Source organism: Pygocentrus nattereri, chromosome 6 (assembly GCF_015220715.1).
Source record: "Pygocentrus nattereri isolate fPygNat1 chromosome 6, fPygNat1.pri, whole genome shotgun sequence".
Classification (NCBI taxonomy): Eukaryota; Metazoa; Chordata; class Actinopteri; order Characiformes; family Serrasalmidae; genus Pygocentrus; species Pygocentrus nattereri.
In genome coordinates, this window is record NC_051216.1 from 25,641,195 (window position 1) to 25,658,400 (window position 17,206).

The following is a 17,206-nucleotide window of genomic DNA, read 5'->3' on the forward strand; positions in this document are numbered from 1 at the left end:
TTTTTGTGTTTAGCTGTTTTCCCTATAGTCCAATTTTTTGTGCTGAAAACAATTCTAGATCATTTTTACATTCACCAAGTCTTTTTATCCATTAGGATTAAACCAGCTGTTTTTCTTTAAGATTGATATATGTAAATGAGCTATCTTTCTGGTTGGCTGCCCTTTGTGTTTTAGCACTACCGACAGAAACGTACAGAAGACCCTAACTGGAATCTTCAGGGATGTTGGAACACAAACTTAAGCCACTCTTTGGAAATTTGAAAAGATGCAGTCGCTTCCCGACATTCAGGAACAGTGCAACATTTAACGGTTTTCCCAGCTCCAGTAATTCTGTAACTCTTTCTGCATTAATAAAACTTCTTTAACACTTCAGTGTGAATAATCAGGCTAGACTGCTGAATGGATGATCAAATGTAAACACATAAATGTGTTTCATAGTTGTGACGTCACATCCAAGATTAGTTCAAAATGGACTTTTTTGCCGTTTAGATTCAGTACATGAATTTTTTGGACTGGAGAGTAAACAGTTGGTTTTCCTGCTTAACGTTTGATGTTCACAAGACCAAAGAAGATTCATTTTTCAATGATATGAGCCATTTAACACTTCTGCTGTAGGCTTCTTTTGCAAACATATGTACAGAGATCTCCATTTGAAGGCCATCCTGACTGGGGAATAAGAATTATGCTCTAGCTTCACTAGAAACACATGAGGTTAAATGCTTTACTCATGGGAATATGAGCATTTGGTTAAAATTTAAAAAGACAAGTACTCCCAGTATAAGCCAGCCCTTCGTTTAGTAGTGTTTGCTCATCAGTAGTACAGAATCCATCCCCCATCACCTCATATTCTAAAGCTTAAAACCAGAAGGTAGTAAAGTCACATGACCTCGCTTTCATTGGCACCATCTCTCCTGGAAACATATTTAAGCCCTGAAACCGAACTGTCATGGGAAAGAATAATGGTGTAATGTTGAAGAGAAAAAAGAGGTTGCTAGAGGAGAGAAGAATAGAAAGATAAGCTCAGTGATGGGAAGAAGAAGGTGGTTTCAGAAGAGTGATGCTTTGAGCAGCTGACATGAAAGGACACTCAGAGGTCGCAGTGGTGAGAAGTTTGCTGCACCTGACAGTCTCTTTGTGTCTGCTTGAAATCTCTGTTCCTGCTGTGTGGGGGTGGACGTGTGCCGTATGTCTTTCTGAGCATGCCTTTGTGTCTGGAATAAGCATACACACAATAACTGGTGGTTTAGTTATGTGTCAGGTTTGCTGAGGTCGCTGTCCTGAGCCTCGGGGTGAGTGAGCAGATCAGGAATGAACTATACAGTTACATTAGCCTATTACGTATGAGTAATATGATCATAATTACTCTACATTAAAGGTATGCAATTACATGCATGTGGGCAGTTAGATTTTTTGCCTTATGGACATCATGTCTATGGAGTCTGGTCGAAAAGTAATTAATTCATTAAATAAAAATACAGTTTAGAGAAAGTCAGTTCATATTTTTCCATTTTTAAAATTGTGGAACCCAGATAAGGTAATGCTCTACTTGTGTACCATGTATAGGCTTGAGACTAAAGCTTTAACATTAGCTAGGACACAGTTATACTATTTAGTTATAGTAGCTTAGCTAATATTTGGTGGTTATAACAAGGGCAAGGCGAGATTAACAACTTGCTTTAAAGTGTGCCACTTATCAACTGGACATTGATGCTAAAAGAGCAAAGATGCTTGAGAAATCATGTGTGAATGCTTTAAATTATCAGCCATGAAGAAAAATGCTTCAGTTTGCTGTACCATGGAGGCACAATAAGTTGACAGCACAAACAGTAGTTCTGTTAATCACAAGTATTTACCAATGTTAATGTTGATGTCAAGAAACAAATATCCTCCATACATTACTACGCCACTAGAGCTGCAAGGCAACAAGATCATTACTGTTCAGTAGGCTACATTTATTATTTTAATGTAGTTTAGAATGCTGTAAAGTGGAGTTAAAAATAGAATGCTAATTGGCGGGCAGGAGAACCAAATTATGACTGGAAAGCCTGGCACATACTACAAACATTCAAAATCCAACGGTAGATTGCATAGACTACCAGTTTATAGGCTATTAACTCTCAGTTAATGATAAAATCTGCTTTGCCTATAAGGGCAAAGTTGAGGTTTTACCAGTTCTAAAAATACTGTGCAGACTGCTGTTCTGCATGCTTATTTTGTATGGTTGTAGAAAACCTTAGATTATTTTTTTATAGATTAGTTTTATAGACACAACCTGATGTATACGGGAGGCTTGCAGCTGTGTGTGTGTCACACACTGATGAGTGGGTGCATTATACATGTGGCAAACTGCAAACGAGCCCGACGTCCCATCAGACTCGCCTGGTGTCTCTGTGTGTAATGAAGACGCATTCACCCTGGCCGGCCTGCAGCTGGGTTCTGCTTGCTAGAAATGAAGACACTGATTACAACTCGCAGCATTCTGCAGTGAAGGACAGCAGGGACAAAGACCCATTTATGAGCATGAAAGAGCTGACAGCAGAACAAAGCACGGATCTGCTAATCCACCCGGACATGAAAGATATGCAATAAAAATCAGAGAGGAATGCTGGAGTTCATCAATATTCTCTCTCTCACACTCACTTTCCCCCTCTTTCTCGGCCTGCCTCTATGTGTGTCTCTGTGTATGTCTCTTGCTCTCCTCTCACTCGCCTTCATCTCCATGTACGCCTTGTCGTTCTCTTGTGATCTCTGAGTCAGAAACTTCTCAATCACTCCACTTTCCTCTGCAGTCTGCTCTTTGTTTCACTTTCTATCCCATTATAATTTCTCTCCCTTTTCATTCATTAGACACTTAACCTCGGTTCATCCTCCGTTAGGGACACACTAGTAGTCCACATGTCCTTTTTGTGTCCAGATGAGAATCAGTTTATCAGAGAAGACTGATAATGTATTCTGCTCTTTTAGAATAGAATAGCCATTTCTGTCTTCTTGGACCCAAGGTGTGACACAAGAATCACCATTTTCACTATTCAATAGAGCTTAAAGGGAGATTTCACCAATTTTTAAAAGATTCTGTATACACTAAATAGCCAAAAGTTTGTGGACACTTGACCATCACACCCCTATGAGTTTGTTGGACATTCCATTCCAAAACCATGGGCATTAATATTTGTCCATCAGGCTGGCAAATAATGAAACTTAATTCATTACTCCAGACAACTTGAACGCATTGCTCCAGAGTCCAGTGACAGCCTACTTTACACCACTCCAGTCAGCACTTGGCATTGCAAATAGAGATTTTAGGCTTGTGTGCAACTGCTCAGCCATGGAAGTTGGATATATCATGAAGCTCCTTATGCACAGTTACTGTGCTGATGTTGCTTCCAGTGGCAACTCTGTAGTGAGTGATGCAACTTTTCATTTTTCAGCATGTTGTGTGCCTAAACTCAAGTAAACACTTAAACGGCGGCCCAGACCTGCGAGTTTGTGTGGTCTACTGCTTTGTGAGTGAGATTTTGTAGATTTGACCTGAGCATATATACATGGTGGAAATTATGCAAACTGACTTGTGGGCAAAGGTGGCTGTTTTTAGTCCATGAAGTTTGGCTATCTGCTTGATTTTATATAATTCTTACTTTTTCTAGAGCTCAGTACTTTTATTGTCATATGCATAGCAAAAACAGGCAGTTACACTGTACAATTCAGTGTGTGTGTCTCTGTGTGTGTCTGTATGTATGTATGTATGTATGTATGTGTATATATATATATATATATATATATATATATATATATATATATATACATATATATATATATATATATATATATATATATATATATATATATATATATGTGTGTGTGTGTGTGTGTGTGTGTGTGTGTGTGTGTGTGTGTGTGTATATATATATATATGTGTGTGTGTGTGTGTGTGTGTGTGTGTGTGTATGTATATATATATATATATATATATATATATATATATATATATATATATATATATATATATATATATATATATATATATATACTGAAGTAGGTAGACGTATGCTAAAACAATAGTATAAAAAGTACAAATATGTGCAAACTTGAAAGAAAAATTAATGTATGTGCAAGTATGTAGAGCAGTGGTTCATAAAGTGCATGTTGCACTTTGGAGCATTTTATATCAAACCACTCTGAATAGCTTTGTTTACGTTCTTATGACTTAGGTATGCAGCTGTGCTGAAAAGTAGGTGGAATTTCAACTTTGATACAGAGGCTGCCATGTGTTGTTGAGTGGCTTGCTGTTGTGTTGGTGTGTGAATGTTTGTTTATGGGTGGGAGGGTGGGTGTGTGTGTTTATACATATATCGATTACTGTCAGATTATCTCTCATTCCCTTCCCAGACAGGCTTTCTCCCTGTCACTCTCACTCTAATGAGCACTGATGAGAGAGAGTAATGAGAGCAGTAGCTCAGAGCTGTCTAGGGAGACTTGTGGTATCAATAGGCTTACGTAGAGCTAAATCACAATAGAGCTCCAAGATCTGTATTCTGCTGTGTACTGTCACTTTCTATCTCACCCAAAAAAAGTTTCAGACACAAGAGCCCTGAAGTCTTAGGCAGCCTGCTTATGCTGCATTCCTTTGACAAACAGTGGGTATAATTAAAGGCACAGTTTGGTGAAAAATCAAATTTATACAATTCTTCCCTTATCCCAGTTGTAGTTTATCAGCCAAGACATGTTTGGTACCTAAAGTTTTTCTTTACTTCCTAGTCTTTATTTTTACACAGATGATTTAGGAGCTGTAAGGCTAATGTAGCTAGCAAGTAGTTAAAGCACATACCTCAACAATTAGCATCAAGTCAACTGCTTGACAAAATTCGGATGAATTTAAGACTTTGGATAACATGGATGCTACTGATTTTTGGACAACATACATTTGTCCATATTTATAGATAGATGACTTGGTTTGAGCATTTTTCACAGTGGTGTTTAGTGGAGTATAGACCTTAAATACATTTTAGCTACATTAACCACCATAGCAATGTAGCTTCAGTGGGCAGCATACATTTGTTCCAAGGGCTCTATTTTCATATCTCTATATGATACATCATACTTCAGTATGATTCACTAGGGTACCTAAAAAAGGTTCTCCGTGTATTTTTTAATGCCACAGGGCCATTAAAGGTCATGCAGGGAGCAATGAAGAGCAGACTTATTTTTTAAAGGAACACATTTTCTGTCAGCTAGGCTAGTCTCTGTATGCCAATTAGCTTCCTAAGAAAATGTAATTCAGACCATTTTTGTGAGAAGTCATAGTGTAGAATACATTCATTTTGTGAATAATTGTTTTGTCTGGTTTAAGCGTGGTGCCCTTCTTTGTTCTTGTTGCTAGTTGTGTAACCCTTAGCTTGCTAGCTAGAAAATTAGCAGAATGAAGTAACAAACTTGAGATGGCATCATGATGTGCCTAATCGATTCTCACTCTTGTTGGCTGAAATGTCATAAAAGAATCTGCATGTACATAAAGTCAACTTCAGATTTCATTTACTGAGCCTAAATCATTAATAGTCATCATAATATGTAGGTTTATAGACATATGGATGTTACTCTTATTTTCATGTTGAAGAAATATGATAGCTTTTTCTTAAGAATTTAAATAAGGGAATAGAGGACTCTAAAAAAAATATAGGACTATTTTCTAGATATTTAAATGAGGAAAGGACAGACCTAGGGATCAAACTAAAGATGCCTTGGCTAATCGATTTCATTTAAAGAAAGAGGAAAATTGTGTAAAGCAAGTTTTTAAATCCTCTAAAAGCAGAGGCAAGCATGTGCTCTTTGTTATAGCCTGCACTATCCTAGCATACTCTTGCTCCATTGTGCCTGCAGTAGGCAGCATATTGTTGCTCAGGATGGATCTCAGCGGCTCTAAGTCAGCCTACGCTAACAGCTGCTCTCAGACACACCAGCACAGACATGCTGGTGTGTCCAAATGGTGCTTCATGCCCTCCGCAGGGAAACCATTCCAGCCCATTTTCTCCTCTGTATCTTAAAACGTGGAGAACGAGCAGCCTGGGCATTCTCCTTTAATGAGGCCTCTTCCCATGGCCCATCGCACTGTGAGCAATATTGCTGGAAATTGCTTTCGAAGGATGGCAGTAGAAACAGCACGTGGGAACAGGCTTGTCATCTGCACTGCAGTGCATGAGTAGACTCCTCAGTGTCAGAACAAAATTAACCATTAAATTGACTTGTGTTGTCTTGTTGTGTCTGCTTGCATGGTTGCGTACTAGTGTGTAACGCAGAGAATCAGGAGCATAATAGCAACAACAGCAACTCTAATTTCTCCACACTTTGCTGTTAATAGGATTAGAGCCCAATTACAGTGTCAGACTAAATTAGTCTGGCTCAATAGAATAGAATAACACTTCACACAGACACGTCTCATTATTCACATTAGGGGCTGCAAAGACTCATCCACTAAAATTTGCAGTATTGGGCACTGTGGACAGTTGTTGACCAGTACTTGGTTTTAGTAATGAAATATGGTGGTGGCAGAAACAGTAGTCAACATTGAGGAAGATAAATCATAGCTGGTTTAGTTACATACATATATAAATTCATGCCAAGCATCCATGTCACCTCGCCTCAGAGCACAACAAGCTGCATTGCTTCCCACAGAGCTATTGAATCATGTATTAAGTTGGATAATAAGAAAAATGCTCAGTGCAAAATCTACTATTAGAGGTTGGTATTCCATGGAGGCATGACAAGTTTGATGAATGTTCTCAAATATTGAGACCTTTATCCAGGTAACGGCATGTGTCTGGTCCACACTGCCTCTAACTCAGACCTTTTCTGTTGTTTCATTGCAGTTGTAACATGCCGCCACATTACTGCCTGTTTTTTTTTTCCCCTCTGACAGAGTCGTCCTTTTTCGTCTCGGCCTCGTCTCGCACCCCCAGCGTGACGTTTGGTGATTCCTTCGATCTGCAGTGCATCGTGAAGTCACGACACAACCCCAGCGTTCCGGCCTCTGTCACCTGGCGCTTCCAGGCAGCAGAGGGTGACGGTGAGTTCCGGGACGTGGTGACGTTTACAAGGGACGGCACCCTGCAGTGGGGGGAGCAACTGCTGGGCCTTGGCACCCGCACTTCAGTGGACCGGACACGCAGCAACACCAACTTCCGCCTCAGTGTGACCCAGGCTGGACGCAAGGAAGCAGGAACGTACCAGTGCGCTGCTGTTCTATACCGCAGGAATTACAACGGCACCTGGAAAACCATCGCAAACCGAACATCCAATCTGCTTGGCATCAGCGTACTGCAGCCAGGTGGGTTCTGTTCTGATTCCTCTGCTGGATGTGTCTGTTTCTGGGGTTTTGTTAGAGCAGGAGTGTTTTCAGTCCTGGAGAGCCAGAGTTCATTAGAGTTTGGTAATTGTCCTGCTCCTAATTCATGTAATTCATCTAATTAGTAAACCACCGGGTTTAGCAGGTGTATTTGAACAGGAAATTACCAAACTGTCCTGGACACAGGCCCTCTAGGACAAGAATTGATTCCTAACACTGTTACATGAGTTACATGAGTTTCTTATTCTCTTGTTACATTCTTGAGGAATAAGAATTATTAGATCTATGAGTATCAACATAGACCCTGTACAGAAATATATGATAGTAAATTCCACCCTGTCTCTCCAAAAGAGACTTTTCAGATTTTGTTTTAAAAGGTGATCTGTCCTGGTTTCAGTTCTGTACTATTGTCTCTGTCTCTGTCTGTGTCTCTGTCTGTGTCTCTGTCTGTGTCTCTGTCTGTGTCTCTGTCTGTGTCTCTGTCTGTGTGTCTGTGTGTGTGTGCGCATGCACATGTGTCCTTGTGGGTGGACTAAGGCGGGTCCTCTTTATACATACATATGTATATATACATATACAGAATGGAGGAAGTATGGGGCTTTACATCCCTGACCACAGAAAGCAATTAGAGGGAATGGAAAGGACTGTGTGGGAAAGAGAGAGTGACTAAAGGAAGAAGAGAGCTCATTAAATGCTCTCCCTATAGAGCAAGACATGATGATCGTAAAGGCCAGACCTCCCCCCGCCCCCCCCTTGACACTTCACCGCACACATATGTGCACAGATGCACTTTCCCTCACACACATTCACTTTTTTTTTTTTTTTTTTTTTTTTTTATTTAGGAAACCCACATTTCATGTAATTTAATTGAGAGAGAGCGTTAAGTGTCTCTTGTACAGCTATATTAAAATCGTCAGTTCTTTGAGAATCACTACCATTTTCCAAAATCACTTGTGTATTTACATATCTATCATAACTAAATCTTGTACCCCAGAAACTGTGACAAAGTTGTAACAAAACTGCACTCATAATTTTAATGTGGGTTAACATAAACAGATTTCAAACTGCTTTAGGAACATTATGTTGGGGTTGGAATGTAAACATTACAATAACAGTTTGAAATAAATATTGCGAACCAATTGATGATGTTATTTCATTTCTGAAGTCTGGGTACAAGATTTTGATGTGACAGTAATAATATGTTTATCTGTCCTTATGGTCTGTCACAGTGAGGTGAGGTGATTTGTAAATAGTTTTGTTGAAGCACTTAGCTGTTCTCTCTATGTCTCTTTAAGGCTCAAAATTGCCATGTATCCATATCTCATTCCATACTTTCCTGTCCACTTTCCTGCTCACCCCTATTCTCACCCTTTTCTCTAATTCTGAAAGACTGGTCCAGCTCCACATGGCCCACTAGCACTAAAACACTATCCTCCTGAGTTGCGCTAGTGCTGTAAACCTCCCTCCAGGTTTACTGGGGGCGTTTATGAATACGTGTCAGCTCCATTAGTAATCTTTATGTAACTCAAAGTGAAGTTTTCAGCAGGACTTGACACATGAGGCTTTTCCTAATGCTGTAGTCTTCTGCCTTGCTGGCTTTGGGTCATTTGTCTTGTGCTGTGTAGCTCCATGCAGGATGGTGATGTTTGGTTTGAGGCAGTGTGTCGGCTTGGCTGGAGTTAATGGCTCTGAGACAATACTGGAGCAGCATCACAGTCTGCTTCCCTCGACAGGCCTGCTCCCTGCCCCTTGGCACCACACACACATACTCATTGCTGCAGTCTGATAAGGGCCTTATGTATCCACTAGCTTGTTCTGTATGAAATGTTAACAATTAATGAAAATTAATCGGCAGCTAATAATATCAAATCTTTAAATGTTTAGTGTGCCTAGACTTTACCTTTATTGCAGCTTCCATTCATTTCAAGAGACTTGCTTTCAGTTTTTTAGAAAAAATCTGAAGCAGTATTTTTCCACACCTTCAAAGTTCAGTCTTAGAAGTTGGTTGCATTTTCCGTTTCTCATGATCCAATTAATCCCAAAAAGTAATGTCCCAAATTCAGTAATGTTGAGGTCTGGACTTCAGGGTGGTCACTCTATTGTTCTGAGAACATCAGCAGCTTCTTTATTTGGTTTGCAGATTTTTCTGTTTGGTCTGTTGTTGTTTTTTTTTTTTCTGCTCAGTAGTAGCTACAGTTGTCTTCTCACAGTGGAAAGATGCACAAGGTTGATTTTTTTTTTTTTTTTCTTTTTATATCTCTCTCAAAGATTAAATGCTTTAAGTACTTGTTTGCCTGACCAGTTGTGGAGGTCTACCAGATTTTCCATGGTTTTTATGAGTCCTATAGTCTCTGTTTCTTTATGAAATGATTAGATTCAGAGAGCATCTTCCTGAATAGAACAGATTGGTAGTAGGGAGACGGATTTTGTGTACCTTTTTAAAATTCATTTAATGGTTGTTAATTCCTATATACACTTTCCATAAGTCAGTTCCAAGCATTAAATTAAAGCCTAGTTGATTTTCCCTTTGCAGTCTGTGCTGAGGCCCAGTTAGTCCCAATAGAACAAGTGTGTTTGTGTTTATATTTGCACATGCTGTGATTGCCTTGATCAAATGAGAAAAGGTGATTTATGCCGGCTCAAATATTCACTTGCTCACTTTCTTAACCATGCCAGGCTTTTAGACAAGAACCAAGTTTCTTCTCCTTCATAGTATTATTTCTGTATTATCTTTCTTTGCTCACACTCTTCACATAGACAATTAGGGGCATTCAAACCTGAAATGTGAGTTATTAATATGTTTCTTATGTCATGCAGCGTTGTATTCCTCTGCCTCATTTGTTTGACAGAATTCCCAATTTTATATTGTTTTAATTTTTTCCTTTATCACTGTTCTCTTTCTACAATACCCAGCATGCATTATACAAATACATTAGCCTAGCTGCTGAGCTATAATACAGCCAAGCTTAGCATTAGTGTTCCTTGCCTTTATTTAGCACAAAATGGGTGCCAGAGACAAGTTTTTGCACATTCCACTATAGAAACGAAGACAAACTGAGGTACCTACTTAGCCATATGGTACCTTTCTACTTTGAGCTTTTAGCTTGTTTTGCTCTTCATCTAACTAGACATTTCTGTCCTTTCATTAATCCTTTTTTCCAATGATGATTTGAAGGCATGTACCACAGGTACCACGTTATTCAGCTTCCTAGCAGTAATGTCAGCTCTCTGGCTTCCTTCTGCATTTAAATCGAAATCAAACTGTCTGACCCCAAAAACCAATGCAGCTGCAGTTCCTCTCTCCTTCAAGATACGCCGCCACAATGAGTATTTTTCTAGACTTTAAACCACAAAGTTTCACTCTAGAAACTTCCACATCATCACTGTGGGAGGTGAGTAGAGGTGTTTACAACAAATGTAGCGAGGTTAAATGTTTCATTTTGGCCAGAGTGTTGCAGGATAGGGTGAAGTGTGGTGCTCCTCTGCCTGTGTGATTTCACTCACTGAAGAACACAGTGACCCAGACAAACATTCACTATCAATTTGGAAATTGACTTATCATGCTGAAGGCTCATTTAGCTTTCCCCGATGTGCACTTTATTCTGCTTATCCCTCAGGAGGCTGACCAGTGAGAGTAAACACTCGTGTCTTTTACTGGGTGACTCGAGAGCTGAGTTTGAGCCACAAGGGGCACACTGATTGAAGTGTACTTGAATCTGTTATCGGTAATGACACTCCTTTCCACTGGGTAGAGAAGTGTCTGCTCGGTCACGTCTGTGGAGTGTTTGGTATTTTCAGTGCAGAAAAGTTCAACTAACAAAATTCATAAGCTCACAGTTGTAAACAAACCTCCTCCTCCCAGCCCTGTTTTTGATGGTCTTCCTCTTATTGACATTTCATAACAGCGTTAATGGAGTGCTAGGCCAAACACACAGCTCCTTAAGTTCCCGTCTGTGGCTGCCATCTCCTCTCTCTCCCACTCCCTCTCATTCTCTGAAAGCCACCTTGTCTCTGCGGCGATGTGATCAGCTACCATGACGATACGATCAGTGGCTCTTGGCCTGAGCTCATCAGAGCATTTTATTGGCTATGAAGTGTTCACACGGTGAGAAGAGAGGGAGAGTTTTCTCTTGGAGCGATGGTGATGTTCCGCCAGAGCATCCCCCCCATCTTCAGAAATCACATTTCCCCACTAAGAGCTCCCAGAGCAAGAGCTCAATTTGGAGATATGATTCATAAGCTAAATGTAGGCCATTCACTTCCCTTCTTTGCTGTTTTTTTTTTACACCCATGGCTGTCCCAAATGTTAAACACTTCTGGCTAAATGTTAGCATCTGACATTTGGATATGGCAGTTGTGTGGAGAAATTGCCTCTCAAAGAAGTGGAAAGTCGAGTGGAGGTAATGAGGTGTGAAGCCGTCATGGGTCTGACTGGATGCATTATTGAGAGACGTTAAATCATGTTCCCAGAGATGCCTGTTCAATATGTATGAAGTGAGCTTTCTTTATTAGAGCATGACAGTGTGGGGGTTGATGTGTTTGATACAATCACATATAGTGTGCATGTGCCCACTTCTCTTTAAATAATAACTGTAGTGTTTGGTAGGACAGTTCTGTCCTAAATGGAGACCCACATGAGGCCAGCCATGTCCCCCACCCTCTTAGGTCACGTTCAAAAGGATGTTCAGTTATGATATGCATTGCTGGTTTGTTGTAGACAAATTTGTGGGTGGAGGTCCATTGTGAGCAAAATATTCTATCAAACATAAGTGCTTGTAAGTGCAAACTGCAGGTTGTTGCTGTACTTCTTCAAGAAGTGAAAAGGCTGAGGTTCGCAATGAGTTATCCTTAGAGATTGTACCTCTGGATATGAGTTGACCACATTCTCTTCAATCTTCCTTTATATCATGTCTCCAGACCTCTTATTTTCTGAAACCTGCTGATGTCAATTTGTGTTCACACATGATAAATTTGGTTAGGTTAAAATGGGACTTGGTATGGTTACTTTGTTCTGTACAAATAACAAGACTTAGACTTTTGTACATACATAAAAATTGGGACACTGTAAACTGCAAACTGTAAATAAAAACAGAATGCAATGATTTGCAAATTATTTAAACCCTATATTTAACTGCAAATAATGCAAAGCCAACATGTAAAATGTTAAAACAAAGAAATTTGTGGGTTTTTTTTTTTTATATCTGCCCCTTTACTTTCTGTAGAGTGATTACCTGAGCCTCTCCACAAGCATTTCAATGCATAAATGTCCTGACATGTTGTGCAAATGACAAACTTGAAACATTTTGAATTTGATGTCAACAATATGTTTCAAAACATGAGGCATGTTTACCACTATGTTGCATCACCTCTTCTTTTAACAACTACTGAGGAGACCAATTGCTATAGTTTTGAAAGTTAAATGTTTTCCTCTTCTTGCTTGATATAGGATTTCAGTTGCTCAACAGTTTAGAGTGTCCTTTGTCATATTTTTCATTTCATAATATGCTAAATGGGTGACAGTGGGTGACAGGTCTGGACTGTAGGCAAGCCAGTTTAGTACCCAAACTCTTTTACTGAAGAGCCGTGCTGTTGTAATATGTGCAGAACATGGTTTAGTATTGTCCTGGTGAAATAAGCAAGGCTTCCCTGAAGATGTTGTCGGCATGACAGCATATATTTCTCCAACACCTGTATATAATGATGCCTTCATAGATGTACAAGTCACCCATGCCATGTGTGCTAATGTACCCCATACCATCACAGATGCTGCTTTCGAACATTGTGCTGCTTACAAGCCAGATAGTCCCTCTCCTTTTTAGCCTGGAGGACATGGCATCTATGATTTCCAAAAAAAAAAACTTCAAATTTGAATTTGTTGGACCAAATGAAACTTTCTCACTTTGCCTCAGTTCATCTTAAGCTCAGGCCCAGAAAAGGAGGTGGCGTTTCTCAGTCCTGTATATATCCGATTTCGTCTTTGCATGGTAGAGTTTTGACTTGCATTTGGGGATGCCGTAAAAGTCTGTGTTCACAGACGGTGGTTTTCAGAAGCGTTTCTGAGCCCATGCAGGGATTTCTACTGCAGAATTGTGTGCCTGAGGGCCCAAAGATCATGGCTGACCAGTATTGGTTTTTGGCCTTGTCCCTTGCATATAGTGATTTACTTTAGATTCTCTGAGATTCTCATCTCTGAGATGCTCCTTTTATACCCAGTCGTATTACTGACTTGCTTCCAGTTAACCAGATCAGTTGTGAGATGTTCCACCAGGTGTTTTTTTTTTTTTTTAATATTACAAAATGGCGGCACGGTGGCGAGGAGGGCCTGGGTTCGATTCCCCGGCTGGGTGACCAGGGTCCTCTCTGTGTGGAGTTTGCGTGTTCTCCCCGTGTCTGCTTGGGTTTCCTCCAGGTTCTCCTCCCACAGTCCAAAGACATGCAGTCAGGCCAATTGGACATGCTAAATTGTCGATGGATGGATGGATGGATGGATGGATGGATGGATGGATGGATGGATGGATGGATGGATGGATGGATGGAATATAACACAAGTTTACAAGTCTTTTGTTTGCCTGTTCCAACTTTTTGGAAACATGTTGCTGGCATCAAATTCAAAATGGGTATATATTTTTAAAAAAACAATAACATTTCCCAGTTTCAACATTTGATATGTTGTCTTTGTACTATTTTTGATTAATACCAAGTATGGGTAAAATAATGCAATCCCATTAAAAGTTGTAACACCGTGCAAAATGTAATGAAAACAAAAGTCAAAATCAAAGCAATAAGAATAAACCGTATTTGATCTTCATGTCTTTATAATTGACTGGTTTGTCAATTTGAATTTAACCAATCAGGTTGCTAAAGCTTTTCCAAAATATGTGACCATTGAGTTAAAATCAAATGCACTGCTTTGCTGTTATTTATTACTAACCTGCTGTTGTTAGCAGCAGCTTGTGAGCTTCTATCAAAAGGCAAAGGTTTAAAAAGATAAGTTAGAAAAGGACAGTACAGCACTGATGTGCTGCTAGAAGAAGAGAAAAGCATGTTCTGATGTTCCCTCCAGAAGTCTTTACTGCGCACCCAAGTATGGGTGAAGTATTCATTCACACCTGTCAAAGTGAACCAAACTAAAAAAAATTTTTGATTGGTCTGCACCAAACAAGGTATGTGTGAAAGCACCTTAAAATTCAATGTAAACGTACAGTTTTCTTGATGGCCATCAGTGTCATTTTTGCACATTGCCATATGTTGTTGTCTGGTGCCAATCAATGTATCATTCTCTTTGAACTCAAAGGCAATGGTATGTTTCACACAGTATTGTCCTTATGAATGCAGCCTTAATCCATTACTTCTGCACAGCACACATATTCAGGTTCAGGTGAGGGACAGTTCGTTTATCTCAACCATGCTTTCTCAGGGATACCATTGCAATGTCCTGTTTCTTTGCCGCTCAAATCTAGAGCCACGTGCTGCCTTACAGCCATATAAGTTAGTTTATTCATAATTAATGTGGAAAGCAGCTCACACCGTCCATCTCACCCATATTAGAGCCTCTACCCTCATACTGCCGGTTGCTAAGGGCCACAGTGTCCCAGATCAACAGAGGAACAGACGACAGACCCGGGAGGCTGGACTTGTGCTTCACTAGAGACATTCCAGAAACATCACACACTCATGTGCTCTCTGTGTTTCTATCTCTCTCTAACTCTCTTGTACTCTCTCTGTCTCTGTCACACATACTTGTTCTTATTTTGACCTCACAGATAAGAACCATTGGTCCCAAAGCAGAACAACAGACTGCAGCAATTTCTTGAAGTCATGTGGCAGGAGATAGGGCCTACTGCAGTGCTCAGGAAGGATGGAAGAGAAGAAAGCAAACCTGAACATGCTGCAGTGTATCGAGTTATGTATTTTCTGTAACAAACTGTTACACACTCCTCTCTCAGCCCCAGCCAGCTGCCAGAGCCCGATTCCTCAGGAGGTTCCTCTTTTGTCTGGGAACTCCTCAAAATTGGCCATTTTGCTTGTGAAACTTTGGCGCTCACTGTCTCGGTGGGCGTTGTTTCTTGTTTCCTGATAGAAAAGGATCTCTGCCACTTGAACACTGAAATTATACTTGTGTGCAACAGCCAAAAGAATAGCCTTGTTTCTAAGCAATGAAAAAATTGGAGCAGAGACAGATGAAAACAGCCAAGCTACAGCTCTTAACACTCAGTCAAGGTATGGGCAAGCCTGGTCTGAAGACTATAGCAGGCTTTGGCTTACCTGCCTGATGTTTGACCTCTTTTAAACACAGCATGAATGACAAATAAGTGTGTTCATCTCCCCACCACCCCCTCCATGCCATGGCAGACAATTGCTTGTTATTTATAATGAATGAATCACTATTACATTGTTTTTACATATGCTACTGTTTGGGGATACAGAGATCCAGCTGCTTTTTTTGCTGGTTCTGATTTTCATCTGAATTCAGAGTCTCAGCCAATCTGATACCAGTGCCCTTTTAAGGCCTTCGTGTTTCATAGTAGTAAAGTACATGAATGTAAATATATAGTGGAATAACGGTGGAATTCCGACACCAGTTTTTATTTTAGCTTTGTGCAATTGTATTTTTTTTTTATTATAATTACATTGGAGTACAAAGTACAATTGTTAATGATTTAATAACCATGATAAAAAGTAGTACCGAGTGTAGATTACTCATGTCTGACTGATATTTACTTCACTGATATATATCCAAAGACATGCAGTCAGGCCAATTGGACATGCTAAATTGCCCCAAGGTGTGAGTGTGTGAGTGACTGTCTGTGTCTGTCTGTCTGCCCTGCGATGGACTGGCGACCTGTCCAGGGTGTATCCTGCCTTCCGCCCGAAGACTGCTGGGATAGGCTCCAGCATCCCGCCGCGACCCTGACGGAGAAGCGGCTTAGAAAATGTGTGTGTATATATATGTGTATATATATATATATATATATATATATATATATATATATATATATATATACACACACACACATATACACATACATATATACACATACACAATTTTCTCTCCTGAACAAAGGATGGGGCCCAAACTAATCTCAACATTTTTACTGAATGGCTATGATGTCATTACATCTGAAATTTCTTTTTTTTTTTTTTTAACCAGATTTTCTCCCCAATTTCACACATAACCAGTTTAATGCTAAATACAACACCTTTGTTTAAATTGTTATTATTTTTCATGCACAGATATGGTTTAGCTTTACAATAAATGGACATTGTTACTAAAGGTGGGCATTTTCTTCATTTTCTCATATTTGATATATGTTGTATGTAAACTACAAACAAGATAAGTAGGTTTGGAAATGGTATTTAGTTGTTAAAAACGTTGGAAATGACCCCACCTACTTACACTCTTATCTGCCACTCCTAAAACTGTCTGCCTCTAACCGTTTTATTTCAATCTTTTGGAATACCCATTCTGTTTCACTCATCCTCCCTAAAATTATATTGGATGGATCCACAGATATAATTTTGTTTACTTAAGTCTGTTTATTTATGTGTTTAGGAGAAAATTAGCAGCATTAATTATTTGCTGAAGTGTGCTGAAGTGGGGTGATTAAGAGTGCAGCAGCATTTGAATGCTAATGTAATGAGTTAACAGCAGGTTAGAGAAGTGCATATTCATTGCTACTGTCAGAGCACGCTGCAAGCAGGTCCCGGCGTAGTTGTGTTGTAGGCTGGCAGGGCCATGTTGCCCAACAAGTGCCCGTGTTGCAGTGTTCTCAGCAATGCCGATGGTTCAGAGCATGTGATGTGCTGAGGAGAGGAGATGTCTGTTAGGTGCAGCCATTTCTCAGTGCCCTTGTGATGGCTGCCATCGAT

The 17,206-nt window shown here is 39.9% G+C and overlaps 1 protein-coding gene across 2 annotated transcripts in view; it reads left to right on the forward strand.

Moving 5' to 3' along the window:
- Nucleotides 1-17,206, forward strand: part of igsf3 (immunoglobulin superfamily, member 3) — a 168,994-nt gene that overhangs the window by 120,490 nt on the left and 31,298 nt on the right. For both annotated transcript variants that reach the window (XM_037539313.1, XM_037539314.1), the window contains exon 6: nt 6,911-7,318. In XM_037539313.1, the coding sequence (XP_037395210.1) occupies nt 6,911-7,318 (408 nt within the window). The remainder of the gene's footprint in view (nt 1-6,910; nt 7,319-17,206) is intronic.